Here is a 12,178-nt window from a genome sequence, read left to right on the forward strand (position 1 = left end):
AGCTGGACAACTGGACATCTATTGGTAAGTCCAACCCTATCGAGTAAGAGCTAAATCAAAAGGGACGCAGGATGTTATCCCTGGGATGTTTGCGTAAGTTCTTCACAGGAGACTCATGCTAAATATATAGGCGGCAGCCATAATTCTTAATGAGACTGGTGGTTTTTTCGCCGGTGGAAAGGATTCGCTAGATGCTCCAGTCGGCCGAATCATGATGGGTAGGCGCTATATCTTTGTCCGCGCAGTTCCTGCCACAGAGGTAAGTATCCCAGCCTAGCCACTGAGCTGATTCTTTAGTCCGAGTCGTCATCACAGATTCAGCATCGTCTCGCAAGGGAACTTTATGATGTTGTGGAGGAATGGACAAATGAAGATATGATGGATTAAAGACAACTTGGGCTAAGTGTCGGGTTTTTAAATTGATTATGCAGCATGGGTTATATGAATTGTGTAGTACGGTTACATGGCAGAAATCCAAGGCTAAAAGCACAATAGACCCCAGACTCTTCTTAATTAGTCCGAAGCCGGTGTGGCCTTTCATGAGGGTTACAAAAAATCGGCAGCAGCCTTTCTCTTTCTCCCAGCGGCACTGCCATCCTCTTCCTCAACCCGATGAGCGGGCGACGCATATCTATATCGCGGTTGTTGGGCTCGTTTTTCGTACTACATTGTCAGCATAAGCTATATGGGCTGTGGACTCACCGGAGATGCTGCAGTATCCGGCCAAATAACGCCATCTTTACTCGGCAACACATTGGTCTCAGCAAGACCTGAACCACTCGTTGAAGGAACGAAATTAGGAGGGTTCACAGAACTGAATGTGGGTGTGGATACCAGACCATCTGGCGCATTGCCAGCGGAAGTAAACGGAGATGGCCCAGGGGGAGGGAATGGAGGGCGTACACCAGGGGGACTGTGGTCGTCAGCGTAATCGTGACTAAAAGAAACCTACGCAAAAGGGGGTATGGCGCCTGGAGGCAAAGGGGGTGGCATCCCAGCAAAAGGCGGCGCCCCAGCAGGTGGGAAACTAGATGACCATAACATGAATGAGCTAATTCAACGCATTTAAATAAAAATCTTACCCTGGGGGGAAGGGAGGAGGAGCGCCCATAAACGGTGGAAAAGGGGTGGCAGGAGCAGCTTTGTTCCTTGCCGCCATCAAGACCTTGTGTTGGGCCAAGGCAGCTCGCAAATCTGCCTCTGGAATGACATTGTAAGAGTTTCGCGGACGCTTGGCAGCAGCGGCAGCCGCAAGCAAAGCTGTTCCGGCCTCGGCTTCTTTCCTTGCCTTCCATTCTGCCTGTGCATTCGCAGGCACGCCCTCCATACCGAAAATTTCAATATCATAACCATCCCGACCGGGAAGCGTGTTTGTGAGTCTGTCATAAGTTAGACGTGGCGCTCAACATTCGTGCATAACTCACGGTTCGGGATCACATTTGTGCACTTGCTGACTATGTACCATCAAACCACCAGCCGTCTGAATATTGTCAGCATTTGAATTCTAGGGCGACACTTACGTTCAGTTTTCTGGGACAAAGCTGACACTTGAAGTGCTTGGATTTTTGATGTTGCAGAAGGACTATTCGTGGCTTAGCTCATTTTATGGAAAGCATCTGGTGCCGACCAACCTTTGTCATCCTCAAACTCTCGTTCACAGTACCAACACCATGGCTTAAGGACCTGAGTATAGCTCGTCAGCGTCATCTCTGGATGGTCAATACAATATACCCACAAAGACCTGGGATCTCTTCTTTTTACCCATTTCGGCGGTTGGATGTTTGGATGATCTGTCCAAGTGGAAGAGTGCGTCGGAATTGAGCATGGGGACTGAATGCGACCGAGAAACTATGTTACGTAATTGTCCCATTCCCTGTTTCGTGCGGGTGGTTGGTTTCGCTGGGCCTTTTTTTGCGATTCAAATACTGCAGGTGAGCGAGAAAAACACCAAATCACGACTCGCACTCCATGACTGCCAGACCCGTTGTCTCACTAGCACGCCAAATCCACTCCTCCGCGGTCCGCAGGTCCCAGGTCGGCAAGGTCCCCATCCCTATCCCGCCATCAGTCGTCCTTGCTCTTCCAGCGTCCTCTGTCCCCCCTCATGTCCATCCCGGCTCCCCCGAAGCGCATCGCGTCTTCACTGTGTCCGGTCCCTTAGGATCCACTACATTGCCTATATCCCCATCAGTGATTCTTACCCCACCCACCCCCTCAGCATCCACTCTCACTATCTCTGTTCATGATCCGGCCGTCAAAACTCAACGAAGCGTTTGGGGTCTTACACGTACGCTCATTAGTAACGCGGTTACGGGTGTCTCAGCTGGCTTTAACCTTGAAGTTAAACTGGTGGGCGTTGGTTATCGAGCGGCCATTGAACCTATTCCTCAAGTCTTTATAGACCTCGCTAAACAGACGTCTTCTCTACCGACGGATGCTCTCCCCCGCGAACGTCTTAATATCAAGCTGGGCTTTGCCCATCCCGTCCTTATCGATATACCTCCCCAAATCAAGGTCACAGTGCCCGAACCAACCAAAATCATGTTAAGCGGGACAGATAAGCAGAAACTGGGTCAGTTTGCTGCTACGATCCGTCAATGGAGAAAGCCGGAGCCTTATCGTGGAAAAGTGAGTCTGCTTATTGTTTACGTCGCTAACTTGGCAGGGTATCTTTGTGGGCGGCGAAACCATTCGACTCAAAGAGGTCAAGAAAAAGTAGTATTTACATATGCATACATATTCACATCCATAGTCTGGTTTCCCAGTCTTTCCAAAACTCCTCCATCCGTCCGTCGTCTTTATCACCTCGATCGTTACATCCCAACAGTCCTTGCCATAACGGTGAAATGCCGCAGTTCTCGTCACCGACTACTTGGCCCGTATCCTTCAACACGTATTCTGTGATGCCCGATCGTCGATGGACAAAAGCGAGATTGGGATGATAAGAATCAAGTGGGATGTGTACCGACATCACATGTTGCTCTCTAATCATGAACGGCTGATCGGATGGTTCTCAATTTCACTCACTGTGGTAAATACAGCGAGACGGCCTCTAAGTTACCTGAAGGTGTTAAAACTGTGCTACAATAGCCTCGTTGTTCAGCATCCATGTCTACAATCGTCATTTTCCGACCGCTTATACTGCGGACCAGCGGTTAGTCATACATACTTACGGGTACTGGGCTTATGATGTGCCGCCCTCACCTGTTTAAAGAACAGCTTGTCAGAACAGCTCGTTCTGCCACATCTAGCACACTTTTCGAATCTCCTTTCTTCATAACTTGCTGTCGCCAGCATTTGGAGATGCCTTGAGGATACTCATGATCATCCTTAGTTTTCACATAACGGAAGACAGAGGACCCAACGCCTAAGCTTGTTGTATTCTGAATGTAGAAGAACCAATCAGGTCGAATGGCACATCCTTCAATTACGTGAGTGTCTTGTTGGAGACTGCTACTTTCAGCGACAACTTCGCCGGTCGCCTCCAACACCAGATAAGTTTGTTGGATCATATCTCCATTAGATGAAGTAATGGATACTTTGCTTGTATGGTCGTAAAGCGAATCTAAACCATTCGCTTCGGTCCGAACCAACCATATATCTTGAGATACCCTTCTGCATTCTGTGACTGTAGGCCACCTACATAAATCAGCTGTCATCAGCCCCGAAGCAGCGCCTAACACGCTCCAGGCTTCGCTACAGCCTTGCAGCATCTCTGTGTGAATTCGGAATACCCAGAATCGGACAGAAACGTGGAATGCAAGCTCATTGGCGGACGTATAGAGTGAAGGATGTATACCCTGAAAAGCAAGATGGGTAGTTGGGTCGATTCTGTGTGTTTTTCTGCGGATAGATGAAGGGAAAGGCGGACTTAGGATGGGATCTGTGCGATAACGATTGAGGCTTATGAATAAGGTGTTCAGGAAATGGTTTTCCATCTGAGTCACTCGTTTAGCAGGCGTTATAGGCAGAGGGCAAGGTATGGTCATTGATGCCGATGAGGACAAGCTTGCTGCAATGATAGGCGTTACATGATGTGCTGGATTTGTCCCCTGGAGCTTCTTTTTTCTTACTAAAGCAGTATATGAACCTGATTGCGAAGATGTGAATGCGCTAATGTGACGAGCATTTGGCATGCTAGGCGATAGAAGCATGCTCTTGTTCATGGCTGCTAAACCAGGTGAGTGAGGTTCGGAATTTGTTTTAGTAAAGGCGTTTGGAAATGATGGTAGTCCTACGGAATTCGATGCTACTTTTAACGATACGGATTTTGCGGCTTGCTGCTGCAATCGACCTCCTGAAGGAAGACGCTTTTGATTCGTGCTTGCTGTCAAGTGTGAAGAATCTCCAGGGACTGGATCCAACAGGCAATGTGCTTGGTCATGCTGAGTTATATCGAATGTGACTTTGAGGTGTTTTGTCGATTCCTGACTGATGGGCTTAAAAGCTTCAGCTCTGGATCGAAAATGGTTGTCTTGTTCTTCAGTAATATAACTTGTCACTGATGTGAAGCTTGTTGACGAGGCGAGATTTTGAGCTTCAAGTATATGCTGAATTAGTTGAGGTTTCGGAAGTTTTGAATAGTTGGCTAGTTTGAGCTAGAGTAGTTATAAGTCACTATACGCAGAAAAAGGCCGTGAAGGAAACGTTATGATTCGAACCTCTTTGCATTTGGATCGTAAATCCGCTACCTTGAGGCGTTGAAGAGATGAAGATGTTTCCATGTCACGCCTCACCGCTAAGAGGGCTTTTCAGTTTGAAGACGTATGGAATGCTAGAGTTTATGTCAAAGTTGAATTAGAGTAAAATGAGGGAGTAAAATTGTCAAGTTAAGACTTCATATACTGTCAAAAATAGAAAGACAGGCCGAGGAAGGAGAGATAGCGGTCCTGCTGGAAGATGACGAACGCGCGTCGGTCGAGGTGTACAAACATGATAGCCCCTATAGCCCTATTATGCATATGTGATTACGTAACAGAGTGGCTCTCACTACGGGTAGCGTATGTAAGCTCGCACAACACGTCCGGTGGGCCTGTCTACTAAATAAATTGAAAGTAAGGATTAATTGTGAACTTAGTTGTGAGTAATGTCGGCAACTATTTTCTGCTTCATTTGTCATATATAATCCTAGACCTGTGAACCAAAGAACATATCCCCAAAAAATTAAAACGGGATACCATGGAGCCTGCTCCTTACAGTGTCCGATATCGTATCTTATGCGACTTGCTCGACAGCCATACGGCGCTGGCTTACGACAATGCCTTCATTGTTGACGGAGAATCAGGCATCTGCCTTGCCGAAGACGAGAAAGCGGCGGTATTGGACACTGTGCTGCTTCGCAACTGGAATGGTGAAACATCGTGTTTAGATTCTGTCAGTGAGTATCACATCTTTTTATGTTTGTCAGTGAGTTGATCGTCTAGCTTTCAATATACTTGAGCGTAATCGCCTCAAACATGATGATTTCGACGTTATAGGCTGTTTAGGCGATGGACAGTTTGGGGTAGTGAGTGTACCGTGTTCTCACAGACAACTTTATTCTGAAATTTATATAGGTGGAAGCCGTGAGATTTAAGATGAGCGGGCAAGTGTTTGCTATGAAAACCATCGAAAAGACTGTGGCTAAACGTGCTGGACGAGTGAGCCAAAGAAAATGGATGTGGAAATGAATTGAGACTGATAGAGGATACAGCAGCTGTCTTTATCGCTGGAACGCCATGTTCATAGGCTTTCCAATTCATCCTCTTTGTCACCATGTCCAAATCTGGTTGCAGCATTCCAGACAGAGCTATCTCTTCATCTGATCACTACCTATGCTGAATGTGGTTCTCTGTGGAATCGGATGTGTGCCCTCTTCTCTGATACCAAGTACGCTGGGCGCATGCTTGAAGGAGAAATCCAGTGGTGGGGAGCTCAGATGGTCAGTGCTATCGGGTGGCTTCATAACCATAACATAGTGCACCGGTCAGTTAAATTTCCTGCTTAGCATGACATTTGTTAATTTCTGCTCTACTTAGTGACATCAAACCACACAATTTTTTAATTAAATCAGATCATCATCTACAAATCACTGACTTTGGCTCAGCAGCCCCACTCTACTTCACTTTTCCTGATGAAACACCTTGTGTCCCTTGGCAGTTCTGTGTCCAGCCAGTTGGGACACCAGATTACCTTGCACCTGAGGTACTGATCTTAGCTGAACAAGCTGTGATTGAATCAAAACAAGTGCATCAAACATCTGGCAGCCATATACTTCAGCATTCAGAAAAGAAAGGATACAGCGCCAGCATTGATTGGTGGAGTTTAGGGTCAACTCTGTATGAGATGGCAACAGGGAAGCCTCCTTTCTTTGCTGAGACAATCCATGAAACATATGAAAAACTTATCACATTCAGAGTGGGTAGCTTGTCTGTTTTTAGCTCAGATCTACCACAGCTTACCAACCATTGTGAACTCCATTTTCAGAGTGATGATTTGTCATTTCCTACTTATCTGTCATCAGAATTAGTTTTGCTTCTAAAAGGGTAAGCTTGTAATCACATGATTGGTGCTGATGCTCTAGTTTGATCAATGTACCAGTCAAAAGATTGTCAACTGCTACAATGATACAAAAATCCCCATTCTTCCAACCTATAGGCTGGATTGATAATTTTCCCAGTAACTAACTTATCTCATACATTGCAATGTGGAAGCTAATCCTCTGTCATAGAATTTTTTTATTCACCATTGGTATTACCTGATATGCTTGGCAATGAGCAACTTCAGACAAACTTTCAACAATCAATCCAGGAAGACGAGTTCACTCTCAACCATTTCTTTGACTACTCAGACATCTCCTCAGTCCACCTTACTCCAGTCTCACCATCTTCTTCTGCCCCTCCTGTCTGGTCCCAATGGGTTGGCTGGTCATTCCATCCTGACCCAAAAAGCCTTGAAGTCATCTCAGCAGCAGATAATTCTTCTGGAAATGATGCTTTTATGACCCCAATTCGAAATAAACTGACAACATGCCCATTCACTCCAGACATCATGAATCGACCACCTGCACCATTATTGCCCTCTACTCACAGCACAAAAAAACAAGTTTTTCAAGAGCTCTTACATTGTGTACAAATGAGTGCCAAAAAGCATATGATGAGGTATAATTCACAATCAGCCCATTCTACCAGTCCTTGTCTGACTCCTGTTGCCAGAGGCAAGGTGAAAACAAAATCATTCACCAAAGACACATCCTGTATTAGTTTGTTATCTGATCCTGGTATGGTATTGATTGAAACAGGAGTTTCACATCAACAGCTGCAAGAAAGGCATGATGTCTTATGTGGACAGTTACATGTGAGTTTGAATTTTTCTATGATCTGTGATTTCAGAATCTTGTCATCAACTTATCTAATCTAATACTCTTGACCATAGCACCTTGATCGACAGCTGTTCAAATTGCACAAGCTATTGAAGAGCTGATTTGTTCTGGCCTGTAAGGGCAAGGGCTAGAGGAAAATAGGTGCAGAAAAATTCCTGATTTTTCAGTAAGTAAGGCAGAAGTTCTTCAAATTTGTCTGACATAGATTCAGAGAATTTTATTTTTGTTTTGCTGAGACAAGAACAATGCCTAGTAAAACTTGACTAGTTTTGCAACTGTCATGGGCCAGCACAGTGCATAAGGAAGGACACAGAAGTTATGTGTAGGTCCTGTCACATGCAGGACCCTGAGATGTTCAGCAGTATTGTGTACTTCACTGCAGTATTTGATGGAGTTAGTCTAGCTGCCATTTAGATAGATGGCTATGTGTATTTTCATTCAGATTCTATACTGTACTTTATTTTTTCTCTTTTGTTTGTAGCTTTCTGGTCTTTCCTCATCACTATCTTGTACACTGCTCTCTGAGACTGTTTGTACGAAGGTGCTGAGTGAATACCAATCCAACAGGTTATGAGCCTTGACTCCCATCCCTGAATTACTCCAGACCAGCATAAAAATTCATCCAGTTCTCTAGCAGAAACAATATGTCTGAGTCCAAGGAAGTAATGGCCTTGGCCAAGATTTCTCCACTTATGGGGGAAGACAATTATAGTGATTGGAGTTTTGATATCCAAGCCTACCTCCTTGGACTCTGTCTTATGTCCACTCTCCATGAAACTGCTGTTCTCCATATCCCTGTCATTGTTCCTACTGGTGACTCCAACCAACCTACTCAAGTTCTCATTGCTGGAAGAGTGATTCAACTGAGGAGAGTGAGGATGATTAAGCAAGGTTAGGGTTCTGCCTGAGGCACAGTAGAAAGTTTTTCCATAGACATTCTATATACACTTTATTCCTCCTTTCCTTCTTCATGCAACATAGAAAACTCTACTCATAACTGTTAGCTATACCTGACTTGTGACAGGTATGAGCCTTGCTGCTTAACAGCCCACAATCAACCTGACCTGGACATTGACATGATCTTCTGCCTGGTATACCCAGCGGCTTAATTTAAGCCATAACTGTTTTGGCTTAAAATAATCCAAGATTGCGTCTTTTTAGCAATTTTTTGGCTTACCATTTAGGATCAAAACAAGCCACAACATGGCTTATTTGAGCACTTTTCTGGGCTTATTTTTTGGGTTTTAAAATAAGTCATTTGCTGAATTATTATAAGCCATTTTCAGCATTATTCGTATAGGAAACATGGGTTATTCCAATTCTTATTGTAGCTTGTTTTAAGTCATTTTCAGCCTTATTTTTTATCCATGGGATGGGTTGTTCTGACCTGTTTAGCAGCTTGTTTTAAGCCATTTTCAGCATTATTTTTATCCTTGGGATGGGTTATTCTGATCCTTTTAGCAGCTTGTTTTAACCCATTTTCAGCATTATTTTTACCCATAAGATGGGTTATTCTGATCCTTTTAGCAGCTTCTTTTCAGCCGTATAACAGCTGCTTTTAAGCCATTTTCAGTATTGTTTTTATCTGAGAAATGGGTTGTTCTGATCCCTTTAGCAGCTTGAAATAGCCTGTAGCTAACCCTTGGTTTGGTTGGTCGAATTACATGCATCGAATCATAAAAATACAAAAAATAGAATCATTAAAGTACAATATACAAAAACACAATTGAGGGAAGAGCACGAGCTTCTCCAATGAAATATCAATTGCTAATTACTAGAATATTCCTCCAAAGATCGTCATTCACCCCATGCCCCAGTCCCATTACCGCTCTAAAGAAGCGGCGCGGAGGATTTGGGATCTGAGATGGGGTAGGAGATGTCAGGGTCAAAATGGAGAGCCCCAGGAGGGGGGGGGAATACCTCTGGTGAAGAAGGAGAAGTTCGAGCGGGAGAGAAGGAGGCGTTGTTGTGGAAGGAGGAGGCGGCGGGGACGCCGTTGACATCAGCTGCAAGAGACAGGAGTCAATGCATGAGCAACCTGGTCAACAACAAGGGGAATAGGAAAGAACAGACGATATATCATACCTGTTCTCTGGGATTGCTGATATTCCTGGGATTCGGCCAAGAGTCCGTCGAGCAGCTCTTGGTCACTCTGAGTCCTCCTAGGATGAGGATGGGAGGGGACATCAAGATGGGTTTGAGAGGATTGCGCTGAGTGAGACTCCCTCATAGAATATGGTACAAAACAGTTTACACCTCTTTGGCCACCACTTCTCTGCCCACTGTTCGATGAAGATGCAAGAAGAGGACTGGATGATGTTGGTGAGACAGGGCGAATATTGGACCTGGTTGGGCAGGCATTGTAGGTAGAATGACTAGAAATAGAAAGTGAGGTTGTGAAAGATTTAGTGAGATTTTGTGTTGAACTTTCTGGCATCACACTGTAAAGCCAGGACTATGGACTTATTATATAAGTACTACATGCACTCACTGCATTATTTGCCACTCTATCTATGCTGCTGCGCTTCTGCTCCAAAACCCTACTCTGACCTCATATGATATCATCCCTGCACTTCCCTTGCCACGGCATCTCCTGTGACCTATAGTGAGGATGCGTTATGTCCCTGACAACATTCTTCTAGTTGATGAAGTGGTGAGGGGAATCTTAAAAGAAAGAGGAAGAAATAGATTCGATGGAAGCACTTCGAATGAAAGAAGAGAGATGAGGTTGACCTCATTACAATTATAGTGTAATTAAGCGCCACTGCCGAAAATCAGTCACGTGAGGTGAATGCACCAAATTTAATCTTTTGTCATATCATTGTCTTCTATTTATGCATTGTTGCTATCATCCAACCATCTTCGTTTCTCTTTGTCCACTCTTTCAACCAGCTATCGCAAGAAACATGCCAACAACAGACTACAAAGCACACATCGTCGAATGTGACTGTACACTGTCATACTGCGACTGACGAGTTACTGTAGCCACTCGAACCAGACACCATGAGAAGATGAGGACTCTACAAGAAGCGCAAGAAGGGGATGCCAGTAACAATCCCGTCATGTCAGGAGAAGCAGAGGGAATTAATGGTGGAGCACAAGGGGACGGAGATGCGGAAATGTCTGAGGTGAGTCTTCAGCCAACACACACTGACATTTCCACACCCCAGAGTGGCATCTTTGTCGACCATTCCCCAGCTTCATTGTCCAATCCTGCTTTTCAGACATTCGTCAACAACAGTCTTTCCAGAGTGTGGCGCCAAATTTCAGCATCGGACAACAAAGATGATTCGGCAGTGCCATCTGTTTCCGGAGAGCATGGCACTGAGTCAGAGGAAGAATTAGGGGATGCACAGTCCAATCTAGATGTGGGAGAGAGAAGGGAGGATATGGAATCGTGGGATGAGCAGGCTGTCGGCAGAGAAAAGAGGGAAGCAGGTCCTCGATGTAAGTTCTGTTTTCATGGGGATTTCTATTTACCAGCTCATTGTCTCATTATCCGATAGTGTACGCAATGTCAATCAGCTGGTTGGAAGGGTTAAGAGTATCTCAAAGCCTGGCACCACCTATATAATTGACAGGGGCACACCCTACAGCCGCGTGTCTTTGGTGTATGGTAAACTGGATGAAAGGTACGTAGCAGCATGTTGTAGAGGCTGGGGGTGAAAAATGAGAATGCATCTCTATGCATGCCATGATGCATAATATTTAGTCAGTACAAGAAGAAGTCTTTTGAGACAAAAAATGATGACGTATATGCAAGTTGTAAATAAAGGCTTGAAACAAGCCCTAAATCGGATTGCCAGCCCAAGCCCAAAATGGTCTTATAAAACGCAAGCCTCAAAAAGGCTTAAAACGAGCCACAATTGTCAAAATAAGCCGAAAAAGGGATAGAAAAGTTTAAATTAAGCCGCCGCGGGTCCCATAGTGACCTAGTGCATAGAGCAAACTTGTCCTGCAGCTGCTGAGTACAATTTGAAAGTCTTTAACCTAAACCAAACTTGAACAAGACCCTCGCTTTGATTACTTAGTCATACAGTGTCCATTGCAGATGCAGATTATCAATCCTTCAGCAAGGTTGTTATCCTGACTGGTTTGAGCAACTATGCAGAATGGGAATGGTCGATCCAGACTGTTGAACTGGTCTTTACTCAGCACCTTCATACAAACAGGCTCAGAGAGCAGTGTACAAGATTGTGATACATACCTGGTCTTCACTAAGCACCTTCGTACAAACAGACTCGGAGAGCAGTGTACAAGATAGTGATGAGAAAGACCAGAAAGTTACAAAAGGGAAAAATAATATATGATATAGAGTCTGACCGAAAAAAGACCATGTAGTCATCTATCTAATTAAGAAGCAGACTAACTCCGTCACAGACTACCCTGATCCTCAAGGGTTTAGAGATCATGAACCCAGTCACTCTGACTGACAGATCGGCCACCAATGACAAAGCCAAATACAAACGATCTAGGCAAGCATATGTGCTTATTCTGAAATCCCTCTCTTTGGAAGTACAGTCACTCTTGTCTACCGAATCCCTGTGTGTCAGTACTGCTGATAGTTTGGGCCTCTGGACCGAGCTGAAGGACCAGTACTCTGCTTCAGTTGGCTCCCACCAAGCTCAGCTGCTGTTATGACTCATCCCGAACAAGGTCTGGCCTTGGAGATGAGATGGAAAGCCATAGTTTAACTAAGCGATGAGATATGTAAGATATACCTCTCGACACTTGTCTGTTGGCATATGGTATAGTATGAAAGTATATGTGCTTGGGAAGATCAGGTAAGTGTATATACTAGTGAGGTAAGTTTATGTT

The 12,178-nt window shown here is 44.8% G+C and overlaps 5 protein-coding genes across 6 annotated transcripts in view; 3 read left to right on the plus strand and 2 right to left on the minus strand.

Moving 5' to 3' along the window:
- CNG03140 (inositol-1(or 4)-monophosphatase, putative) overlaps window positions 1-445 on the plus strand; it is a 1,614-nt gene extending 1,169 nt beyond the window's left edge. The window contains exons 10-13 of the mRNA XM_024657577.1: window positions 1-24; window positions 63-93; window positions 131-259; window positions 298-445. The exon at window positions 1-24 is cut by the window's left edge and continues 37 nt beyond it. Coding sequence (XP_024513247.1) covers window positions 1-24; window positions 63-93; window positions 131-259; window positions 298-387 — 274 coding nt within the window. The 3' untranslated portion in view covers window positions 388-445. The remainder of the gene's footprint in view (window positions 25-62; window positions 94-130; window positions 260-297) is intronic.
- CNG03150 (zinc finger protein 207, putative) lies at window positions 412-1,803 on the minus strand. Its single transcript, XM_572023.2, has 8 exons — window positions 1,736-1,803; window positions 1,632-1,683; window positions 1,521-1,582; window positions 1,425-1,480; window positions 1,083-1,379; window positions 953-1,027; window positions 703-913; window positions 412-663 (listed from the first exon to the last, which is right to left on the minus strand). The coding sequence occupies exons 1-8, from the start codon at window positions 1,763-1,765 to the stop codon at window positions 547-549; spliced, it is 900 nt and encodes a 299-aa protein (XP_572023.1). The 5' UTR covers window positions 1,766-1,803; the 3' UTR covers window positions 412-546.
- Window positions 1,804-1,934: 131 nt separating this feature from the next.
- CNG03160 (ribosomal protein L6, putative) lies at window positions 1,935-2,759 on the plus strand. Its single transcript, XM_572024.2, has 2 exons — window positions 1,935-2,628; window positions 2,666-2,759. The coding sequence occupies exons 1-2, from the start codon at window positions 1,969-1,971 to the stop codon at window positions 2,717-2,719; spliced, it is 714 nt and encodes a 237-aa protein (XP_572024.1). The 5' UTR covers window positions 1,935-1,968; the 3' UTR covers window positions 2,720-2,759.
- CNG03170 (expressed protein) lies at window positions 2,729-4,879 on the minus strand. Its single transcript, XM_572191.2, has 4 exons — window positions 4,662-4,879; window positions 3,205-4,598; window positions 3,028-3,141; window positions 2,729-2,984 (listed from the first exon to the last, which is right to left on the minus strand). Exons 1-4 carry the CDS (start codon window positions 4,722-4,724, stop codon window positions 2,741-2,743), a joined length of 1,815 nt encoding a protein of 604 aa, XP_572191.1. The 5' UTR covers window positions 4,725-4,879; the 3' UTR covers window positions 2,729-2,740.
- Window positions 4,880-5,060: 181 nt separating this feature from the next.
- On the plus strand, window positions 5,061-8,330 carry CNG03180 (cAMP-dependent protein kinase, putative). 2 transcript variants are annotated; one of them, XM_572026.2, is made up of 12 exons: window positions 5,061-5,079; window positions 5,132-5,377; window positions 5,424-5,506; window positions 5,556-5,639; window positions 5,693-5,964; window positions 6,018-6,396; window positions 6,466-6,524; window positions 6,563-6,657; window positions 6,710-7,139; window positions 7,194-7,335; window positions 7,414-7,526; window positions 7,572-8,330. In XM_572026.2, the coding sequence occupies exons 2-11, from the start codon at window positions 5,179-5,181 to the stop codon at window positions 7,459-7,461; spliced, it is 1,791 nt and encodes a 596-aa protein (XP_572026.1). In that variant the 5' UTR covers window positions 5,061-5,079; window positions 5,132-5,178; the 3' UTR covers window positions 7,462-7,526; window positions 7,572-8,330. The 2 variants fall into 2 exon arrangements, with proteins under 2 accessions (XP_572026.1, XP_572027.1); XM_572027.2 differs by having other exon boundaries at window positions 5,077-5,377; window positions 5,696-5,964.
- The last annotated feature ends 3,848 nt before the right edge of the window (window positions 8,331-12,178 follow it).

Source organism: Cryptococcus neoformans, assembly GCF_000091045.1.
Source record: "Cryptococcus neoformans var. neoformans JEC21 chromosome 7 sequence".
In the NCBI taxonomy this organism is placed as follows: domain Eukaryota; kingdom Fungi; phylum Basidiomycota; class Tremellomycetes; order Tremellales; family Cryptococcaceae; genus Cryptococcus; species Cryptococcus deneoformans.

What these genes read in the sequence shown, in the direction of transcription:
- CNG03150 (XM_572023.2), bottom strand. Translation starts at nt 1,765, where the DNA reads ATGGGTAAAAAGAAGAGATCCCAGGTCTTT. An exon ending in AGAAGAGATCCCAGGTCTTT is followed by an intron (nt 1,684 to 1,735) that starts GTGGGTATATTG and finishes AGCTATACTCAG; the next exon opens with GTCCTTAAGCCATGGTGTTG. An exon ending in CCTCCTCCCTTCCCCCCAGG is followed by an intron (nt 1,028 to 1,082) that starts GTAAGATTTTTA and finishes ATGGTCATCTAG; the next exon opens with TTTCCCACCTGCTGGGGCGC.
- CNG03180 (XM_572026.2), top strand. Translation starts at nt 5,179, where the DNA reads ATGGAGCCTGCTCCTTACAGTGTCCGATATCGTATCTTATGCGACTTG. An exon ending in AAAAACTTATCACATTCAGA is followed by an intron (nt 6,397 to 6,465) that starts GTGGGTAGCTTG and finishes CTCCATTTTCAG; the next exon opens with AGTGATGATTTGTCATTTCC. An exon ending in TTAGTTTTGCTTCTAAAAGG is followed by an intron (nt 6,525 to 6,562) that starts GTAAGCTTGTAA and finishes CTGATGCTCTAG; the next exon opens with TTTGATCAATGTACCAGTCA.
- CNG03160 (XM_572024.2), top strand. Translation starts at nt 1,969, where the DNA reads ATGACTGCCAGACCCGTTGTCTCACTAGCACGCCAAATCCACTCCTCC. An exon ending in CGGAGCCTTATCGTGGAAAA is followed by an intron (nt 2,629 to 2,665) that starts GTGAGTCTGCTT and finishes CTAACTTGGCAG; the next exon opens with GGTATCTTTGTGGGCGGCGA.
- CNG03170 (XM_572191.2), bottom strand. Translation starts at nt 4,724, where the DNA reads ATGGAAACATCTTCATCTCTTCAACGCCTCAAGGTAGCGGATTTACGA. An exon ending in TACGATCCAAATGCAAAGAG is followed by an intron (nt 4,599 to 4,661) that starts GTTCGAATCATA and finishes TAACTACTCTAG; the next exon opens with CTCAAACTAGCCAACTATTC. An exon ending in GTCTCGCTGTATTTACCACA is followed by an intron (nt 2,985 to 3,027) that starts GTGAGTGAAATT and finishes GTTCATGATTAG; the next exon opens with AGAGCAACATGTGATGTCGG.